Source organism: Dermacentor variabilis, chromosome 8, assembly GCF_050947875.1.
Source record: "Dermacentor variabilis isolate Ectoservices chromosome 8, ASM5094787v1, whole genome shotgun sequence".
NCBI classification, from domain to species: domain Eukaryota; kingdom Metazoa; phylum Arthropoda; class Arachnida; order Ixodida; family Ixodidae; genus Dermacentor; species Dermacentor variabilis.
This window is the reverse complement of record NC_134575.1, coordinates 75,877,268-75,896,233: the sequence shown is the minus strand read 5'-3', so window position 1 is coordinate 75,896,233 and position 18,966 is coordinate 75,877,268. Positions and strand designations below refer to the sequence as shown.

Sequence of the window (18,966 nt, the reverse complement as noted above, 5' to 3'; positions counted from 1 at the left end):
CACAAGACCTCTCTGCACACATAAAGAAACAAGAGCACTGACCTATATCGATTGTGTCATTTATCTAGTTTTTATAGCTGTGCGGGAAGGCTTCCGGCTTAGCGAACCGTACATCGTCTCTTCTCACGTGCCAGCTCACCGCACCTCCAGGGGCATCTGCACGCATTGGATGTGACGACGCCTAAGGGAATGCCGATGATTAGGCGGGCATTGGTATTTGGGATTCTATGATGCAATACGATGTATATAAGGCATGAATAACGGACAAAAAAAAGCAGAAGCGTTGCTCAATTTTTTTAAATAATTAGTGTGTGCATTTTTTTCTTTCCACTTCACATAACGATGCACACATCATCATGCATAAAGCCTTCTTATACTGCACTAAGATTGAAACGTTTAAGCTGCACGCGTTGAAGATAGAAGGGACGCCATACTTTCTACTATATTACACTAATATTTTTATATAATTCTAACAAATTACCTCTGACAGGTTGCGCTATGTGATTTATGTAGTGTAGCAAGAAGCATAAAATACACCACTGGGTATTCGCAATGTGGAGCTGGTTAGTTATAATCAGAATCCTAATAGAACATTTTAAGTATTCCCTTCAGAGCATATGTTGCGAAATCGAAGCTTGTCAGCAGGGAAGAGCAGTTTAAAACAATCCCAACAGGAACAGCAATCTAGTTTATACTGACTATATGGGGGATATTTAGAAATTAGGCCTATTTTAGGATTTTTTCTAAGGTGACAACACTTCTCTACTTCACGGCTTTCATTGTGCAATGGCATCAGGTTAAAAACGAAATAATTTTAATGATAAATATTGACTATATTTTAACCTAACGGCGCGGTGCAATCTTCTGCGCACAATATTTCCACGTTTTCGGCTGATATACTTGTCCAGGCCAAATGTAGTTGTAGCTCCACGCGATATAAAAAAAGATCACCGCCCAAGGAGTGAGTACAGATGGTTAACGAGCGAAGCTGAAACGTGAGGCCGCGGTCTTTATCACTCGGTTAGTCCCGGCAGTTAATTAAATGACGTCTCAGTAGGCTTCCGGATCCTCAGTACGCAGTTGCTGCTTGCGCTTGGCTGCACTAGACTGTTATTGTGCTCGGGCTTTAGTGTCCGTACGGCGTAGACGAGCTCGTTCAAGGTTTTGCTCGCGGCATTGCTAATCGAAAGCTGCCGGTTCATAAGACACTCGTATGACGCATGGCCTACCCATTTCGGAGCAGGAGAGAAACTGCTGAACGCGCGCTCGCCTGCGATGGAGAGAAACGACGTTACTGTTGACGCATTTAATCCAACACCACCAGGATAGCACAAGGCCTTTTCACTCCGATCAATGACGTCAATTTACCTGGCCCGTCTCCAATAGAATATTGTCATGACTTAGTAGGAGACGGGAAAGCCTGTGTTGAGGACGTATAAAAGTACTTTATCAGAGCAGTCAACAGGACGTCTTTGTCGTCTCTGTTTTTCTACGCGCGCGCTACTTCTGCGTCGTTTTCATCGCCTTACACATACCGGCGGTGACCATGTAGGATGTGGCATTTGCCCTCCTTTGGAAAAAAAAGACATCGTCCCGGTGCACCAACCTCCGAAGTCACTGCAGAGATGGTGCAAAGTTAAGGTGATGAGGAAAGGTATGGCTTCCTACGAAGCACGTGCACAACCTCGCGCTGATGCCGCCGGCGTTTGGACCAGTTATTACTGTCGGGGACAACTTCATAATTCACATCACTGCTTCGGAGCCGAACTGTGTACGGCCCGAAGTATCTTCGCAGGAGCTTCTCAGAGAGCCCCCGCCGAAGAACAGGAGTCCAGACCTACACCTGGTCACCTACGTTGTACGTGACGGGTCTCTGCCGAAGATTGTAGCGTCTGGCAACATGGTCCTGTTGTTCTTGGATTCGGAAACGCGCAAGCTGCCTGACTTCCTGTGCGCGTTGCGTAAACTCCTCGGCACCAGTCTCGTCGTCACCGCACTCGTGTGCCAGCATTGCGTTTAACATTGTTGTCACTTCCCGGCCGCAAACGAGGTTAAAAGGTGTCACGCGTATTGTCCCTTCGTGAGCCGTGTTATACGGAAACGTAAGATACGGTAAACTCTCGTCCCCGTTCTTGTGATCGACGTTGATGTACATACTCATCATATCTGCCAGAGTCTTATGCAAACGCTCTGTCAGCCCATCGGTTTGGGGATGATAAGCCGTGGCCTTTTGGTGAGGTCCATCACGTAGTCATAAAACGGTATCCAGAAGTGCAGCTTTGAACGCAGCACCTCTGTCTGTTATGACCACTGCGCGAGCGCCATACCTTAGGATGACGGCTTCGATGAAATTCGCACTGCTTCGCTTGCTGTTCGCCGTTGAATAGCACCTGTTTCGACGTATCGCGAAAGATAACCGATGACGACGATTATCCGTCTATTGCCGGTAGTAGACAGTGGAAACAGACCTAAACTGACCGTGCCAATTTGTTCAAACGGCGCTTGCGGTATCTGAACAGGATGCAGCAGTCCGGCTGGCTTCCAGGGTAGGGCTTTGCGGCGCTGGCAATCCAGGGAAGTCTGGATGTAATGTTTCACGACCACGGCAAGTCTTGGCCAGTAGTGCTTTAGCCTAATTCTTGCCAATGTTCGGGTGTAGCTCAAGTGGCCAGCGGTTGGCCTGGTGTGACAGGCGTGCAAGACTTCGTCGCGAATAGATGCGGGAATGATGAGAAGGGAGCCGGTGCCACTAAGAGAAAAGTTCTTTTTATAGAGAACGTCGTGGCGCAAGCAAAATGAAGGCAGCCCTATGGCGAATAACCTCGGCACGCTGCTGGTTTTTCCATCTAAGTAATCGAAAAGAGGTGCCAGTTTTGCGTCCTCGCGTTGCCGGCGCGAAATGGAGACAGTATCTATCGTGCCCAGAAAAGCCGCTTAATCATCATTGTGCACTGCAGCCTCAACAGGAGACCGAGAAAGGCAATTAGCGTCGGTGCGTCGTTTCTCCAATGTGTATACAACATTGAAGTCGAACTCCTGCAGCCGAAGACTACAGCGCTCAAGCCGACCAGCTGGATCTTTTAAATTAGTCAACCAGCAAAGTGCACTATGATCACTGACAACGGTGAAATAACGATGCAAATATGGGCTAAATTTCAAGACGACACATACCAGTGCGAGACATTCTTTTCTGAAGTGGAGTAGTTGCCTTCGTTCTCGACATCGTCCTGCTGCAATCACCCTTTCGGTGCCATCCTGCAGCTGTACAAGCACTGCACAAAAACAGAGATTACTTGCGTCGGTATAAAAAATCGTCGGAGCTTCTTCATCAAAGTGTGCGGACACAGGAGTTGTCGCCGTAGGTCGTGAAATGGTCGTTGCTGGTCTTCTCCCCACACAAAGGGGACATCATCTCTGGTGAGATGTGTTAATGGCAACTCGATGCGCGAACATTCCGCAATAAAGCATCGCTAATAGGCGCAAAAGTCCAGAAAACGTCGCACGGCCTTTTTGTCTAATGGCGTTCGGATATTAGCGAAGGCAGAGACTTTACCAGGGTCAGGTCGGACACTTTCACGACTAACAACGTGACCGAGGAATTGAAATTCTACAAAACCAAAATGGGACTGCTCAGGTTTCAAAGTTTGACCAGCTGAGCGTATTGCTCCAAACACCGTCTTTAGTCTTCCCAAGTGTTCCTTGAACGTGGTGGAGAAAACAATCATGGCGGCGGACTACACCAAGCAGGTTTGCCATTTGAGACCAGAGAGTACCGTGTCCATTAGTCATTCAAACGTTGCCGGCGCCGTACGCAACCCAAATTGAAGCAACTGAAGTTCATAAAGTCCGTCAGGCGTCACAAAAGCGGTCTTCTCACGGTCTTGCTCACCAACTTCTATTTGCCAGTAGCTGCTTTTAAAGTCCATCGACGAAAAGTAAAGTGCGTTTCGTTACCTGTCCAGTGAATCGTCGATAAGCGATAGCGGATAAACGTCTTTGTGATCTGGTTGAGTGCGATAGTCTACGCAGAAGCGCAGGCTACCGTCCTTCTTTCTCACGAATACGACAGGCGATGTGCAAGGACTCATATATGGCCGTCTTCACTTGTGTTTGCATCATCTCGCGCTCTTTCAGTGCAGCACAATAACGGTACTGCCTAATTGGTCTGGCATTAGCTTCGGTGACAACATGGTGCTTAGTGAACAGCGTCTGGCTAACTCGCGCCGTATATGAGAAGCAGCTCTTAAGCTCATCGATGAGCTCAATAAGGCTGTTACGTTCGACGGGCCATAAGGTGGGCCTGACATCAACTACAGAGGCAGGCATAGCCACGGTGGACGCCGCGTGCTGCACTCAGAGGCAGTCTTATACTGCGATAAATTCGTCGAAGTGGGCAGCAGCCGTGCCTTTAAGGACGTGTTGACGTTCGCTACCTAAATTGGTCAGCAGGAGTTCAGCATGTCCGTCGAGTACACTAATTACGGCCCTGGCGATGGAAACGCCTTGATTCAGTACCAATGCGTCGATGTGTTCAGCGACGCCAGTACCGGTGTGCAAGTTGTTGCGAATTACAGGCACGAGGGAACAGCTTCGCTGCGGAAGCGTGACGTCGTCGTCGACAATACGTAAGCGGGGTCGCTGTTGCTCCACGGGGTCGACATCGTCTAAGCTCGTAGAAAATGTAACGACGAGGACGCGGACATTAATCGCTGCATCACACTCTCTCATGAAATCCGTCCCCCATATAAGTCCCTTAAAACATTCAAAAAGAATGACGAGGGTGGTGATGAAGGCTGAACCGGAAATTATTATTTTGGCCACCTGTAGTTCCGATATTGGGCCCGGTCCACGGCATCTTCAGCTTTCTCAGCCTGTCGGCCAGCTTAGGCTCATTGTCGCAAAATGCGAACCAGTATCGACGAAAGGGTCCACTTGGTGGGCGTCAATGCCAACGACAAGATCGGCGCTGACGGCGTCAGTTACAGGGGGTGTGGGTGGAGCTGTTGGAGTTTTAGCGTCGTCGATCGTCGGTGATGGGGGCTCTTGGAAAGTTTGCAACCTCACCCTCGGAGGTCGCTGCCTCTAGTTCTCCCGGCGCGTACTAGGGGACCTGCCCCTAGACGTTCCAGGAAAATTGCGAAGGGTCGGTGGGCTCCAAAGAGCCGGATATGGGTAACGCGATCGAGGCGTCGTTGAATCTTCCGGCAGGAAGTTTGTGCAATTGCCGTGCCAGGTACGTGCAGCATCAAACAGAGGGTAATTGCAGTTGGGAAATCTTGGATAACCAGCTGCAGGCTAGTGGCACGCGCGGTAAACATGTCTTGCATAGTGGCCAGTGCTCAGGGGTGTGCCACAAATCGGTATTTTGAAGTGGGTAGCCACCAGGTGATTCGCCATAAGACCGAGGCGCAACGATTTTCTGTCGGCGATACGGCATAGCTGGCGGTGGCGGTGACTGTCGATAATAGGGCGTCGGCGGTGGCGGTGATGGCTGCGTCGTAGTGGTGGACGGTGTCACCACCATCGATGTGGCGGGAGGTGGACGACAAACGGCTTCCGCGTAGCTTAATCATCGCGCCACCACCTGCAAGTCGGGCAAAGAAAATGTCTGTCCAACCTCCTCCCGAACGATATGAGTGGCAAAAGCCACCGCTGGCGCCACGCGAGAAATCCTGAGCTGCCGGATCTGCTCCCGCACAACCTCTCGGATGACTTCACACAGAGACGTGCAGCAGCTCTCAGGTAGAATTGAAGCATGGAAGGTAGAATTAAAGCAATAGCCCCCTTGGTAAATTCGGCCACTGTCGTCGGTGGATTCCTGACAAGTCCGGCGAACAGTTAATTCCTCCTTCACTCCGCGCAAAAGATAGCGCAACTTCATTTCTTCGGCCATCTCGGCGTTTGCTCTACGAAAAATTCGGACCATATCTTCTGCAAACATGGTGACGCTCCCATTTGGTCTTTGAATACGGGATTCGAGAACGTGCTGCGCGTTGTCTATTCGGTCGCTACAAGTGAACGTGTCTAGCAGCTGGGTACGGCAGGCATCCCATGTGGTCTGACTCCTCTCCCGGTTCACAAACCACGTTTCGCACTGTACTGAAGAGCAAAGTAGACATTGGCCAGTTTTCGATGGGAACCCCAGTCATTATAACTGGCAGCACGCTCGAATTGGTCCAGCCATTCTTGGACATCTTCAAAAGCGTCACCACGGAAACTTTCTGGGATCTTAGGATTCTGCAGCGTCACCTGCGATGGAGTTTCAGTGGCCATGGCGGTAGCTAGACGCCTTCCTGCAGGATGTTGCAAAGAGTTTTACTCGGACGTCAGGCCTAGCAGGCGGCGACTGCACAGGTGAACAGGAGTTTCTAATAAGGAAGGTGATTCCGCATTCGATGTATGGCTCCGCGAAGAGGTGCCAAGCATGAGGCAACCATACCCTGCACCACCACTAGTGTCACGACTTAGTAGGAGACGGGAAAGCCCGTGTAGAGGGCGTATAAAAGAACTTTAGCAGAGCAGTCAACGCAACGTCGTTGTCGTCTGTTTTTCTACACGCGCGCTACTTCAGCGTCTATTTCATCGCCTGGCACATGCCCGCGGCGACCATGTAGGATGTGGCAATATACTGGGGATGCTCCCTAGTAGGTAACAGGGATTTTGACTTCATCGATTTCGTCACGCTAACCTTGTCAGTGGAAATTTCAGGTCAGGTAACGTGACATCATGCTTTCGAGTAAACACGCTTTGTGCTATCTAGGTGGTGCTGGCTAATCGCGCACCTCTTTCTATTTTTCGCGGATGCGCACTCTGTGCAGGTGAAATCTGCGTGGCTATCATTTTGTCGAATTCACTGGTGGAAAAAGTGATGGATTCTGCTGCGGACGTAGGAGGTGAAGGGGCTTCAGCTGTTAGCGTGGAGATTTCACAGTCGTTTAGGCATGACAATGTTGCAAGCGCAATTGCTGAAGGTAGAGCATAGACAGATAAGCACAAGTTGAGCACAGGCAGATATGGTTCGTTGTTGATGTTTTCGGCAATTTTGTGTGGTAGGATCACATTGTGTGCCAATACAACGTAAATAATAGAGGACGCAACGTAATCCCCATCAGTGACAGAAGGAGAGGGCGTCAAAAAACGTAAGTATTGGATTCTGGCGGCAATCGCACAAACTCCAGAGTACACAGTTGCATAGGCTCAGGAGCAAGAGTCTCGGGGACAGAATGGAGTTCAAATTGAAGGACAGTGGCACCACATTCGATGAGGGCTGAATGTGTGAACAAAAAGTCAATGCCCAAGATCCCGTCGTGTGGGCACTGCTCAAGCGCAAGAAACAGAGCACTTGTCCGATAGCCAGATGTAAAGATGCGGGCAGTACAGCCGCCCTGATTTTTAATAATATAGCGCGAGCGTCGACTGAACTGCTGGTGAGCGCCTTATAACGGCGATAAGCGTGCAACAAGAGCGTGCAACAAGGCGAGTGCAACAAGGCAACAAGGCTCGTGCGCGAACTCTCGCCTTGTTGCACGCTTATCGCCGTTATAAGGCGCTCACCAGCAGTTCAGTCGACGCTCGCGCTATATTATTAAAAAACAGGGCGGCTGTACATAATCTAACAATGCTAGGTGCACGTCAATCAACGACGCTTACTGCACGGGGCTTGGCAGGTGTCAGAATTTTCTTCAGCGCGTCACGAAGACTAGCGCTCATCAACAAGATTTGTGCACCGGTGTCAATAAGAGGCGTAACAGTAACACCGTCGAATTGGACTTCGAGCAAATTGGAGCGGGTAGGGTCCGTCAGACGAGGATTGCGAAGCCGGGTCAAGAATGCAGTGTCACCTCCGGGCACTGTACTCGTTAGTTTTCCGGTTCGCAGCGTCCAGGATGGGTAGGCGATGCGCAATAGCGAGCTTGCTGCGAGCGTGATCGGCGGTCGCTCGGTGATGGTGACCTGCTATACACATAGGTGCGAGTTTCGACATTGAGCCTGTCAATCGGTGGAGAGCGCTTCAATGTTGTACGGAAGCAGCCTTCAGGACGAATGTTCTCGGTTCTTCAGCCAGTCTGAGAAGTTCGATGGTTCCAGCAGGGCCGCGCAATATGCCCAACTCGAGAGCACGCGAAACACATTGGGCAGTCAGCCGGCGACCCCCACTCAGCGGAATCGCGGTATCGCGAGTAAAAGGGCTGGCCTCTCGGTGCGACGGGTGGAGATGATGGTGCGACTAGTGTGACTGATCGAATCCGCACGATGCAGACAGAGCAGAGTCCCAAATTACCGACTTCATGTCGAACCACAGCTTGAATCAAAAACCATGGGGTGGTTGGCAGTCGAGTCAACGGGCACCGAAGGGACTGGTGACATTGCTTCTATTTCACGACGAACGATACGTGTCAAAGTGTCATAAGCAGGCGATTGTAAAGTCGGTGGCGGTCCTGCGCGTGATTGGGGAGCCTGGTTAATTGGGGAGCCTGGTTAATTGCTGGGCAATACGGTGAGATTTTGCTTGTTCGGATCCCCGACACTCTTTCGCAATGGCATCCACGGTAGCACAGTTCCTTAGTGCCAAGAGGTTGACTGCATCGTTAGCGATAACTTTGAATATGTGCCCAAAGTTGTCTGCTTCGGACATCTTACCGTCAACTTTGCGGCAAAACATTAGAATATCCTGAATATACGAAATCAGTGATTCAGTAGATGACTGCGCGCATAAGCAAAGTTCTTTTTAGCGGCTAGCTGACGACCCAAGGGCTTGCCCAACAAGTCTTTCAATTTTGCTTTGCATAGGTCCCAGCTGTTTAGACACTGCTCATGCGTCGTGTACAAGACGCGTGCGGTTCCCATAAGATAAAATGCCACATTTGCCAGCATAAGCGTATCCTCTCACCTGTTATCTTTTGCTGACACGCTGGTACCGTGAAATCCAATCCTCAACGTCCATGTCATCTGTGCCACAGAAGGTGCCTGGATCTTTTGGAAGCGAGAAGATGACAGACGGCGGGGACGGCTGCTTCGCGGTAAATTCCGACGCTGTGGGGGCTTCAGTGGCCATCGCCGAGGGATCAACGTGGCGACCGCTTCGAAGTTCCGTGCTGGGATGATCATGATGAACAGGCAGCGTACCCAGAACCTCCACCAGAAATGTTGTGCCGAAAACGTATATATACAAATATTTGGAAGTAAGGCGAGCAGCCCAGGAGTCACAGCAGCCAGGATGGTGAGGAGCATCTTCTAGGTCTTTTTCATTGATGCCGGCCTGCTGCGACAGACATCTGTCTCTCGGCAATATTCTCCAGTTCTATAGCCTGGTATTTTTCCATGGGAATTAGCGTAAATTTTTCAAAATTTCTCTTGAATGCTACTAGATTGACCTTTATGTTGAAGCTATTAATGCGACTAGAAGCACTCAGAAATCTTATTTGCCTGTTGTCGAGGCTTTCTGTAAACTTAATCACTCACGGCGTTTATGTTTATTCTGTTTTCAAGCTATCACAACCACTGAATCCTTGAGGGGATGCCAGTGCGGCTTGGTGGGAAGCAAATTAGCCGAAGTGCAAGAAATAGTGTTCGAATGAACGAGTTTTGTTTTTCCATAACATTGCACAGTTTCTTGTCCAGATTTTCAGGGTGTCCGAACGGAACAAAAAAGAGAAATAACCGAAGCCAATTAAAGGGAATCGACTGCATTTCTCCACACTCTAGTTTGCACATGTAACTGTTTCGCTAATGCTTTACGATTTCTTAACGTGATGACTATGTCGTGATCGAGAAGAAATCCTACCACGTATACTCTCTTGTCTGAAATTTCTTCGTAGGAGGAGACGTGCGCACTAGTGAGTTATGTTTCTGTCTCACGAGCTCGCTTGACCACTCTCCCAAGGGTACTCTAGGTAACCCGTGATAATATGTCAAAAAGTACATCGAAGCTAGCATCATTCAGGACAATTCGCGTGTGGAAGGTAGTCCGGTTCAGTTTCCAACGGTAGCCCATCGGGTTCATTATATAATTAGGATCCACTGCTTAATAAAGGCCGCGGCCTTTATTTCCTCAATCCCAGTGGTAGGGCGATAAGGTCTGTGGGATAACTGCACGATTCTTGAGGGAGCCAGTAACAAAAAAATGGAGGACGTTTAAGCTTCGCCTTCAAGAGTGGAACGCCATAGCGTTATCGCAGCCCGTTCTGACCGCCCACTCATTCGCTCGGCATGCTCTTGACGAGATGAAGGGGAGAAGCGGGCGAGTGGCGCGCCACCTGTCGGAGCAGCACCGTACATTGCGAGGAGGGAGTCTTTTGTGTTTGCCGTAAGATGGCTCTGCGTGTGCGCCAACGCAGAAGAAATGTAGCCGAAACGTACTTCGCTACTCGCTTAACTGCGACTTCTGTAATTTACATGCTCATAATTACCGATATACAATGCAGCATACCTTTCTACGGGTCGTTTCTAAGGCAACACCGCATTCACTGGAAGCGCTTTTGCCACGATTTGAACCAGCTAACTCATGGCTGATTAGTAGCGTCTCCGTCTCACGCTCCGGACACTCTGGTTCGATTCCCACCCAGCGCATCTTGCAACTTGTTTTTTGTTGTTTATTAATTGCCTTCAGGGACGTTTCGCTCACTACCAACGCCGCCGACACCGACGCTAACGGCACCGGATTTTCTGCGACATGAGCTCCTTAACGCTGTCGCGTTAAAAAATTGTGCAGTGGAGGCCACTTTATGTTTAGGTAACGAGGTGTCTTGTTTAGGCAACTGGGTTGTTTAAATTTAGTTGCTGCTGGCCTTATATAGCTACCATTGCTCTGGCGAACTGCCTTATATTTCCGTGATGTTTCAAACGTAAAAACTAGCGAATGTAATCCGACGAGAATTGGAAGTGAACACAATGAGCAGCAATAACAGCGCTTACTTATATTTAATGCGAAGGAGATATTTTTGCTCCGCTCAATTTTCGTAAGCTTTGTCTAACTCACAAAAAAATAGAAATTATGTCTTCTGTAGTAGTGTAAGCACGAATAGGGCATTCCATTTAGTTGAAGTGCCTCAACTGTGTGGAACCACAATCTGCACAACTAACTGAATAAAAAAAGTTAGGTTGCTATACAAAATGAAAAAAAAGTTTGTTTTACAAACCCATTACGACGACGTAGATACCGAACTTACCTTTCTCAAATGTCAGCGCAGGAACTTCTGATAATGAATATTGCAGCGTAAGGATTAGTATCAATGCGAACAAGATCATCGTCTGCTTTCCCGGTGGTAAATAAATTCTGAAATGGTGTAATAGATATTTTGTCAATATTATGCCCTAAGAAATATTGTTTTTTCTTTATTTTATCGGTACTGTAAGCCATGCTTGTGCATGGCTTCAAGAATTGCTTTGTGGCGTCGGTTGTCATGTAGCTAGCAATTTAATTGTCGCAGTGAAGCAGAGACCAGCTTACAGTAGGATACGGGAGCGTTTCAATAGCAAGCCCCGACAAGTAGAGACTAATTGCGAAGAATCGGCTGGTTTAATTTGTTGTACTGAAGTGCAGTGAATATTCGCTATATATTTGCGGAAAATAAATCACGCGCTTTCCCATTGATTATCAACTACATTAAGCGCGCGCTAATTTACAGCGAAGTTTCTGAGACAAGCTTCTTGAGAATGAATGATCTTTGGCTACCACTATTCAGCAGAACGCGACAGTAACATGATCGCTTTCAACCTTGTGCTATTGCAACTGCAATCGATATGTCGATATGAAAACAATTGATCCGGGCAAATGGTAATTTTGTCTTGCTGTCACTTTCACGAGGAGCAGCTGCTTTACAAAGCGCTGTCAGTTCTTTCCTTCGGCACGTACACGTCGCAAGCCATTTTGACATATTTTGCCCCTAATGTTTGCCTTACATATCTTAGCAGAATGGCAAGGCCTCGTACAGAGGAAAGATTTGCATCTCTGATCATAGTTTTCTTGACTTCATGAAGTATCGTTTTCCTACAATAATCCTTACACTGAGTTGTATTCTCGCAAAATATTCAATACTTTGCGGATTTACTTTGGAAATTAACCGTTCATGCCTGTTGCCGACGCTTTCTTTTCTTTCTGTCGACAATTCCTCTCAGTTATCTACATATTTAATCAAACATCTAGAGTATCTTCATGACATGAAGCCAGATTGCCATCTTTTTTTGAATATCTATTGATAACTTCTGTTTGTTTGAACTAGAACCTAATGAATATATCCATTGGCAATACTCTTTCCAGGATCGGAAGCAACATCGATGGATAGGAGACGCACTTCAAGCCTAGGGATTACAATCCACGTAGGTGCACTTGCAACTTTTCCGAGTTTTATTAAACCGTCATGGTAATTGCAGGTTGCTGCTGTTTTCAAGTCACTTAATTCTTTCATTGGCATTTCTACCAACAGCTCAATTTTCCGTACCGTTGCTTGAATAGATCGATCAGTTTCCCATAGTCGCTCCAGGAAAATTGTTGTCCCTCCACGGCAGCTGTCGCTTTTCAGGCGGTTCATGATCGAAGGTAGGTAAATTTATTTTTTACAGCAAAACCTCATTATGGCTAACCTTCCGCAGCTTTTTGGCGTAGGACATAGCGACTTCAAAAACCCATACGCAATGGGCTTGATTGTTTGCTTTGTCTGTGATCACTTACGGGGGCAGTGCGGGAGCGCAGATGTCAACATCCGCAACAGATTAGAACGCTCGCCGTGAAAAATAGCGTCACGTCAAGGTTATCGCAGTATATAGGCAGCAGAGGTACCGGCGCTAAAAATAGCTGTGTCATGGACGTGGCGGACACTTATATTTCGTACATCTGAAGAACAACGTGAGACAAGGAGCATCACAGGGAACAGCAGCGAGAACCCAAACGGAGTCGGCGCGAAACGACTGCTGACGTAGAACGTTCCCGCGATGCTGGACGAAAACGACAATCGCGGGCACGGGCATCTCCGAACGAGCAACGACAGGCATCCCACTCTGTGAAGATCGAATGACATCGAAAGCACTTTGCTTTTCGTTTTACAGCTTTGACTCTCGTCAGGTTTCGCTGCCACCCCATTTTCAGAGTCGAATGACTGTCATTGTTTTGGTTCAAGTCGGTTCTTTCGTGTACAGCTCTTTCGAATGCTCCTCAATATATCTGCCATTTTGTTTTATCTTCATCACTGCTAAATTTGAGAGCTCAAAAGAAAGCAGTACGGTTTATTCAAAACGGATATGGCCGTTCATCTGTTACTCATCTACTTAATTTTCTTGTCTTTCATAGAAACCACATCTGTCGTTGAAAAGTATTTTTTCAATTATTCAAGTTTCAATATATTCTAATACATCCAACATTATACCGCACTCCTCCGGACATAGAACAAGACAATGGCACGATTTTGTATTGACGGCAATAAACGGAATAATTAACGGTTAGAAGTATTCCCGTTTCCTCAGAACGATAACAGATTGCAGTAATCTTACTAATGATGCACTATCCCCGACGTCACAGCGAATCTTTTTATAAGAAGCTAATAAAATCGACAAATGACTAATAAAAATCGGACCCCTCTGTTAACCGCCTTTCTTTTTCTCGTTTACTACAAATTTTTGAAACTCATCCTTAGTTTTCTAACAGCTTTTGCACAGCGTTACATCTTTCTGTTGCGTTTGTACCTTATATTTTGGCATTCGGTTAGGTGATTGTTATTTATGATTTATTTATAACTTCTTTGAGAATTATGTGTGCTGTTTTCAAAGGTCTTCACTTTTATATTGTATGTCTACCCTTCAAAGGTCTTCTAAAATGTCACAGTATCCATAAGCAAAAAGTAAACAATCTTCATTATTTCTAGTTTTGGTAGTTTGACTATTGTTTCTTGGTGCGGTTGTCTAGCTTCATCATTAAAGTTGGGTTGCTCCCTCACTTGTTCCCGCACTTCTCGCCGAGAAAGGTATGCGTCGATGCTATGCAGAGCACTTGCCTTGAACTCGTGCTCAGTGGTCTTTGCAAACTTTGAGTAAGCTCTTTCAGGTTTTCTGAACTGCTCCATCTGCTTGTCGACTTTAGCGAGTCTCCAATGCCTTTATTCTGGGTTTCTGTCGCGATATCGCTGTAAGATCTTGATTATGCTCCATTTTTTCTTTCGGCATCGCTCACTAGGATTGGTATTTGCGTCCCCAGCGTCTTTCGCTTCTTCAAATTAAACTCGCTGGTCGTCTAGAATAACTGCGGAGACTGGCGGACGCGCACAGATTCTAGCACTTAGACTTCATTCGTGGCTCAGGCGTTCCCTGTGTCCGTTCCGCTCGTTTCTGTCGATGTCCCGCAGGTTCGCTCCCGGGCCTCATCTCATCCGTCTTCTGTGGCCAGTCCGCCGTCCAGGTAGACTATGGCCTGTCGAAACATGAGTAGCAGTAATCCTGTTCGCGGCGCATGTTCGCAGCCGGCTCACCAGAAGAAGCGGAAGAACGTCATATACAGTCAAAACATATTTTTAAGAGGCTTCAATGGCACTGGGAAAGTTCAAGGCCATGGAACCTCGATTACATCGAACTAGAAACGTACAAGCGAGAAAAACAGGCACGGAGACCTCAAGGCTGAGCATCAAATGGAATTTAAAGGAAAACGCATTGTAATTTTCATTTTTCGGCATAAAAAACTTTGATATGAGCCATGAAATTATGAAGAAGCAAGGGCTGGCAGCTTACAGCAAGAATATAGGATCCGCTTGGCGTCGCTCATTCACTGTGACAGCTATGGTAGAAATAAGAAACATGTGGAGGAAGAGAATATCTTAGGACGACTGACTGCCACATGAATATGAAATGGTGCCTTGGAGGAACTTTATTCAAGGAATACACTTAGTTCAACACATCAGCATACCTGCATGGTTTTATATTAACGAGGGCAGCCGCACTCTTACACCGATCTTCATTTGTATTTCATGCAAGCCCATACGCTTTGGGGCAGCAGACTACTTGATAAATACCTACGAGAACTAAAAAGAGGCTGAGCTACTCCTCGCAAGAAGACGAATAGCTCGAATTAAAGAAATGTCGTTGCTAAGAATCGATCTAATGGCTGCAACGCCATTTGCACGCCTCTCTCAACGCATTATCTGCGAATTTGCGAGAAAGCTAAATGAAAAATAATGGAGAGACCCTATCATTGTTCTAAGTTGGCTACGCGTAAAGAAGAAACGAGCCATCTTTGCCAAAAATATAGCGAAGAACATACAAAAAGAACTGTCAGAGTGGACATACCTTGCAAGGGAAGAAAACCCAGCTGATTTGATGACTAGAAGTGTTAGCGCAGAGCGTTTAATACATTCATAATTATGGTGGCGTGTTCTAATATGCTTTTTTGTTTTGTGTGTGTGTGAAAAGAAAAGCGACAGAGCAATTCGAAGGAGAAGACACCAAGAATGGTGAAAGTTATACGCGCTAATACTTGCCCGTCAACTGCGGCATTGATTGACGCGGACAAGTATGGCACATACATATGACTACTCAAAGTGAAATCTTGGGGTCTCAAGTACATCCGCAATACAGGAAAATAGAGGCGGATCATGGGAGACCTCAGTTTTCAGAAAGAGAAGAATGAGAGACGACCGTAATAAATCTGGAACAACAACATGTGCGAGAAGAAATTTATTTATTTATTCAGTTGCCTCACAAGCTCCCGAAGGAGTATTACATTACATATTACATAGCAAAAAGGAAAAAGAGAGGAGTACAAAGATATTATACATTGTTAGCGAGCAAAGATGAAAGAAGAAATATCTAACAACATAAATAACGCGACAAATGGTACAAAAGGACAGTGCGAAGCAGCAAGAGGAGTACGAAGAAATTATACAAATGGTAGCTGGTGAAGATGAAAGAAAGAGTCTCTAACATTGTTAACGCAATAAAAAAAACAAATAAACAAAACAATAAAACTATACAACTTCGCTAAAGTATTTACTTAGGTGCGCAGTAAGGTTTGGTTGTGAGGAATCATGGAAATAATATTCACAAGCGTGCTTTGAAGGATACATGGTCAGTCCTGCTATTGCAACAAGTATGTTTCTTCATGGTACGACAGTTTTCCAAGACGCGCGAGGTCTCGTAAGACCCAAGTGTAGCCTACACGAAAACAGAATAACATAAAACGAAAGACACCCTATTGTGCTACAAAATTGGACGAATGGTACAAAGCTGCTGGTACGCCATATTCATCAATACACGCAGCAGGGAGGAAACAATACGTGTCACATTAGTGCAGCTTCGAAGCAAGTACTGCATAATGCAAGGAAGACAGCTGGTGAAGAAGGTAATTCATGGATGTCTAAATCGCAACACTTTGATGCGAGGCTACGGCACCAAGAAACAGCCAGAGTTTCTGGTGACAGAATCAACGAGCGACAACAAATTGAAGTTATTGGTGTGGATTTGACGGATATGAAACTTATAAAAAACGCGAGCAAAGGCTCTAAAAACAGTCTATTACAACATTTGTATACGCTATTACGCGAGTTCTACATCTCGAAGTTGTGGACAAGACAACAGAGGCATTCCTGCATGCATTCCGAAGATTTATAGCGACACGAGACTTAAGTTGCACCATATACAGTCACAAGGCAAGGCAATTAGAAAGGCTGACAGAGACAAGATAAAACACGACTGGGGGTTAAAAGCAATAAAGAAAAAGAGAATCTTGATTTTATTCGCATCGGATGCATGTGTCTCGTCTCGTTACTGGGACCATGAAATACCAGCAGCTCATACCAAAATGTACTAAAATTGGGCTAGCCCAGATATAAGGCCCTTAGAAAAATATTACAATCCCAAATATATAAGCGCTAATAGATTATGAGATCTGCGTTTAGAGATTTCTTTGAGCGCGCACTGTATATGTAGGCCTTGTTTTGAGTAATTTTGGATTATTATCAAGAACGCAGACAGTCGACCATGGCAATAGATATGAGGAACACCACGCACCTGGTACTTTTCATGGGGACAACCTTGCGCCGTATATGTTCAGTGCCACGAAGAGTATTTTTCGAATGCATCTCCCCTGCAAGCGCCATTATATAGGATGGACGAGCTACTGTTGGATGGGCAGGACTAGCGAACACAAATGAAGAATGAGAAATCGGCGAGAAATGAAATTTTGCCTGCATTGTACATTCTGAACAGGTGCTCAGTTCCCACCACAAGCCAATGCTTAGGACAGAAATAAGAGCGAAATGGCCCCGTCAGTTGTCGCAAATTTTCTTCGTAGAAAGATAATGCAGATTCTGTGAAACACAGCTTTCGTGAAGCGGTTAATAAAATGCTGTTAACTTGCATATGTTAATTCCTTCGTGTCTGGCTTGTAGGAAACATGCGCCTGTGCATGTGGTATTGCGCACCCATGTCACGCAATGTCAGAACCCTCACATTGCCTTTTATTTATTTGTTTATTCTAAATGGGTGCGTTCTCTGCCTACCTTCCTGTAGTTCCGCCAGGATCGCTTGGTCGGTCTGTCATTGAGTAGGTTCTGGACGAGTAGATTCCTGCTCGGTATTAAAAAAAAACGTCCAATCACGGATTTTGAACCTCGGCCGCAAAGCACATCAGCCCCATGTTCTAACCATTATGTCGCAACATTTTCTTAAAGCGAAGCATTCTTTGCTAGCCATTCCACGGTATCGCCTAGGTGGGTTTGTCAATGGTGGATTTGCCGTCGAGTAAGTTGAATGCCGGTCTTGAAGACAGAGAGAAGCGTATCCGACGGTGGGATTAGAGGCACAACTGTCCGATGCTCTAACCATTAGGTCAGAAATGCCTGTTTCGATATATTTATTACAGTTACACAGCATCATGAAGCATCCCACCTCATACAGAAACTGTTGATATTCATATTTATCGATGCCATGAAACAAAGATGCCAACCTCTCATGTGTGAACTACTGACAAATATCTACCAGATATTATTAAACACCCTGAAGTGTCACAACCAATGCGCTGTACACATATCCGGGGAGTTGTTTAAGGCGTGCACTGCAGTGGCACTCCTCCTTCGTGCTTCCTTAACAGCAATGGACACCATCTAACGGCGCCACCACAAAGCCTGTGCGTAGCCTCTGAAATGCCAGGCGCGCTGGTTTTCACGAACGTTTACATATGTGTCATGGAACAAGCGGGGTCCTCTCTCGCTTTTTTTGTGGACACGCTGTGCCATCTAGCGGCGCTGTCTAGAAGTCCGCGCGTGGCCTCCGAGATGCGAAACGTGGCGCGCCGGTGCCTGCGAATGCTCAGAATTGTTTCATCGCTTGCCGCACACCCAGTGACACTTACTCAGTGACCCAAGTAGGCGAGAGGTTCATTAAAAACGGCACAGGCCCACTGTATTCCTGGCGATCCTCGCTTAAGCATTTAAGAATATTTAGAATTTGGCCCACTTTCAGTTTTCCCAACTTACATAGGTAGCCCCCCTGAGTTAAGTATAATGACAAGCTATTGTAGATATGCATGACGCACCTACTCACTGTAGTGTGACATATTTACAGGGACTTTGTTGTGAGGCATGCATATCCTTTTACCTGTATGTCTTGCTGCAGGTTGCCTGACAAAAGCAGAAAGGTTTTGTCCACCTTTATAATTATGCTTTCATGTGGACTTCATGTAGACTCTGTGTTCTTAATTACATTTTCATTAGTATTCACTATTATGTATTACATGTTTTTCTTTTGTTTTTTGTAGGGGGTATTCCTTCCTATAATACTACAGAGAAAGGCACCTCAAAACAAAAAGCCGCGAAAGGTTGTTTAGAAGTTATGAAGCTTGGAATTCTACATTCCATCTGCTAAAGCACTAGCAGTAATCAAACGTTTCTAATTCCTTTTTGTAAGCTACCTGCCAGTCACATAGACGCATTATGAGAGTGTTTCTTTTGTCTGACTTCTTTTGTCGAACGTTCTCCTTGTTAGTTCAGA

General features: G+C 46.4%; 1 protein-coding gene across 3 annotated transcripts in view; it reads left to right on the top strand.

The window, feature by feature from the left end:
• Nucleotides 1-18,966, top strand: part of LOC142591114 (uncharacterized) — a 114,217-nt gene that overhangs the window by 32,626 nt on the left and 62,625 nt on the right. Inside the window, exon 3 of one of the 3 annotated variants that reach the window (XM_075703498.1) lies at nt 12,260-12,318. The exons of 1 other annotated variant lie outside the window; for it this stretch is intronic. In XM_075703498.1, the coding sequence (XP_075559613.1) occupies nt 12,260-12,284 (25 nt within the window). In that variant the 3' untranslated portion in view covers nt 12,285-12,318. Of the gene's footprint in view, nt 1-12,259; nt 12,382-18,966 lie in introns of those variants that run through there. One more of the 3 variants, XM_075703497.1, reaches the window with a different exon arrangement.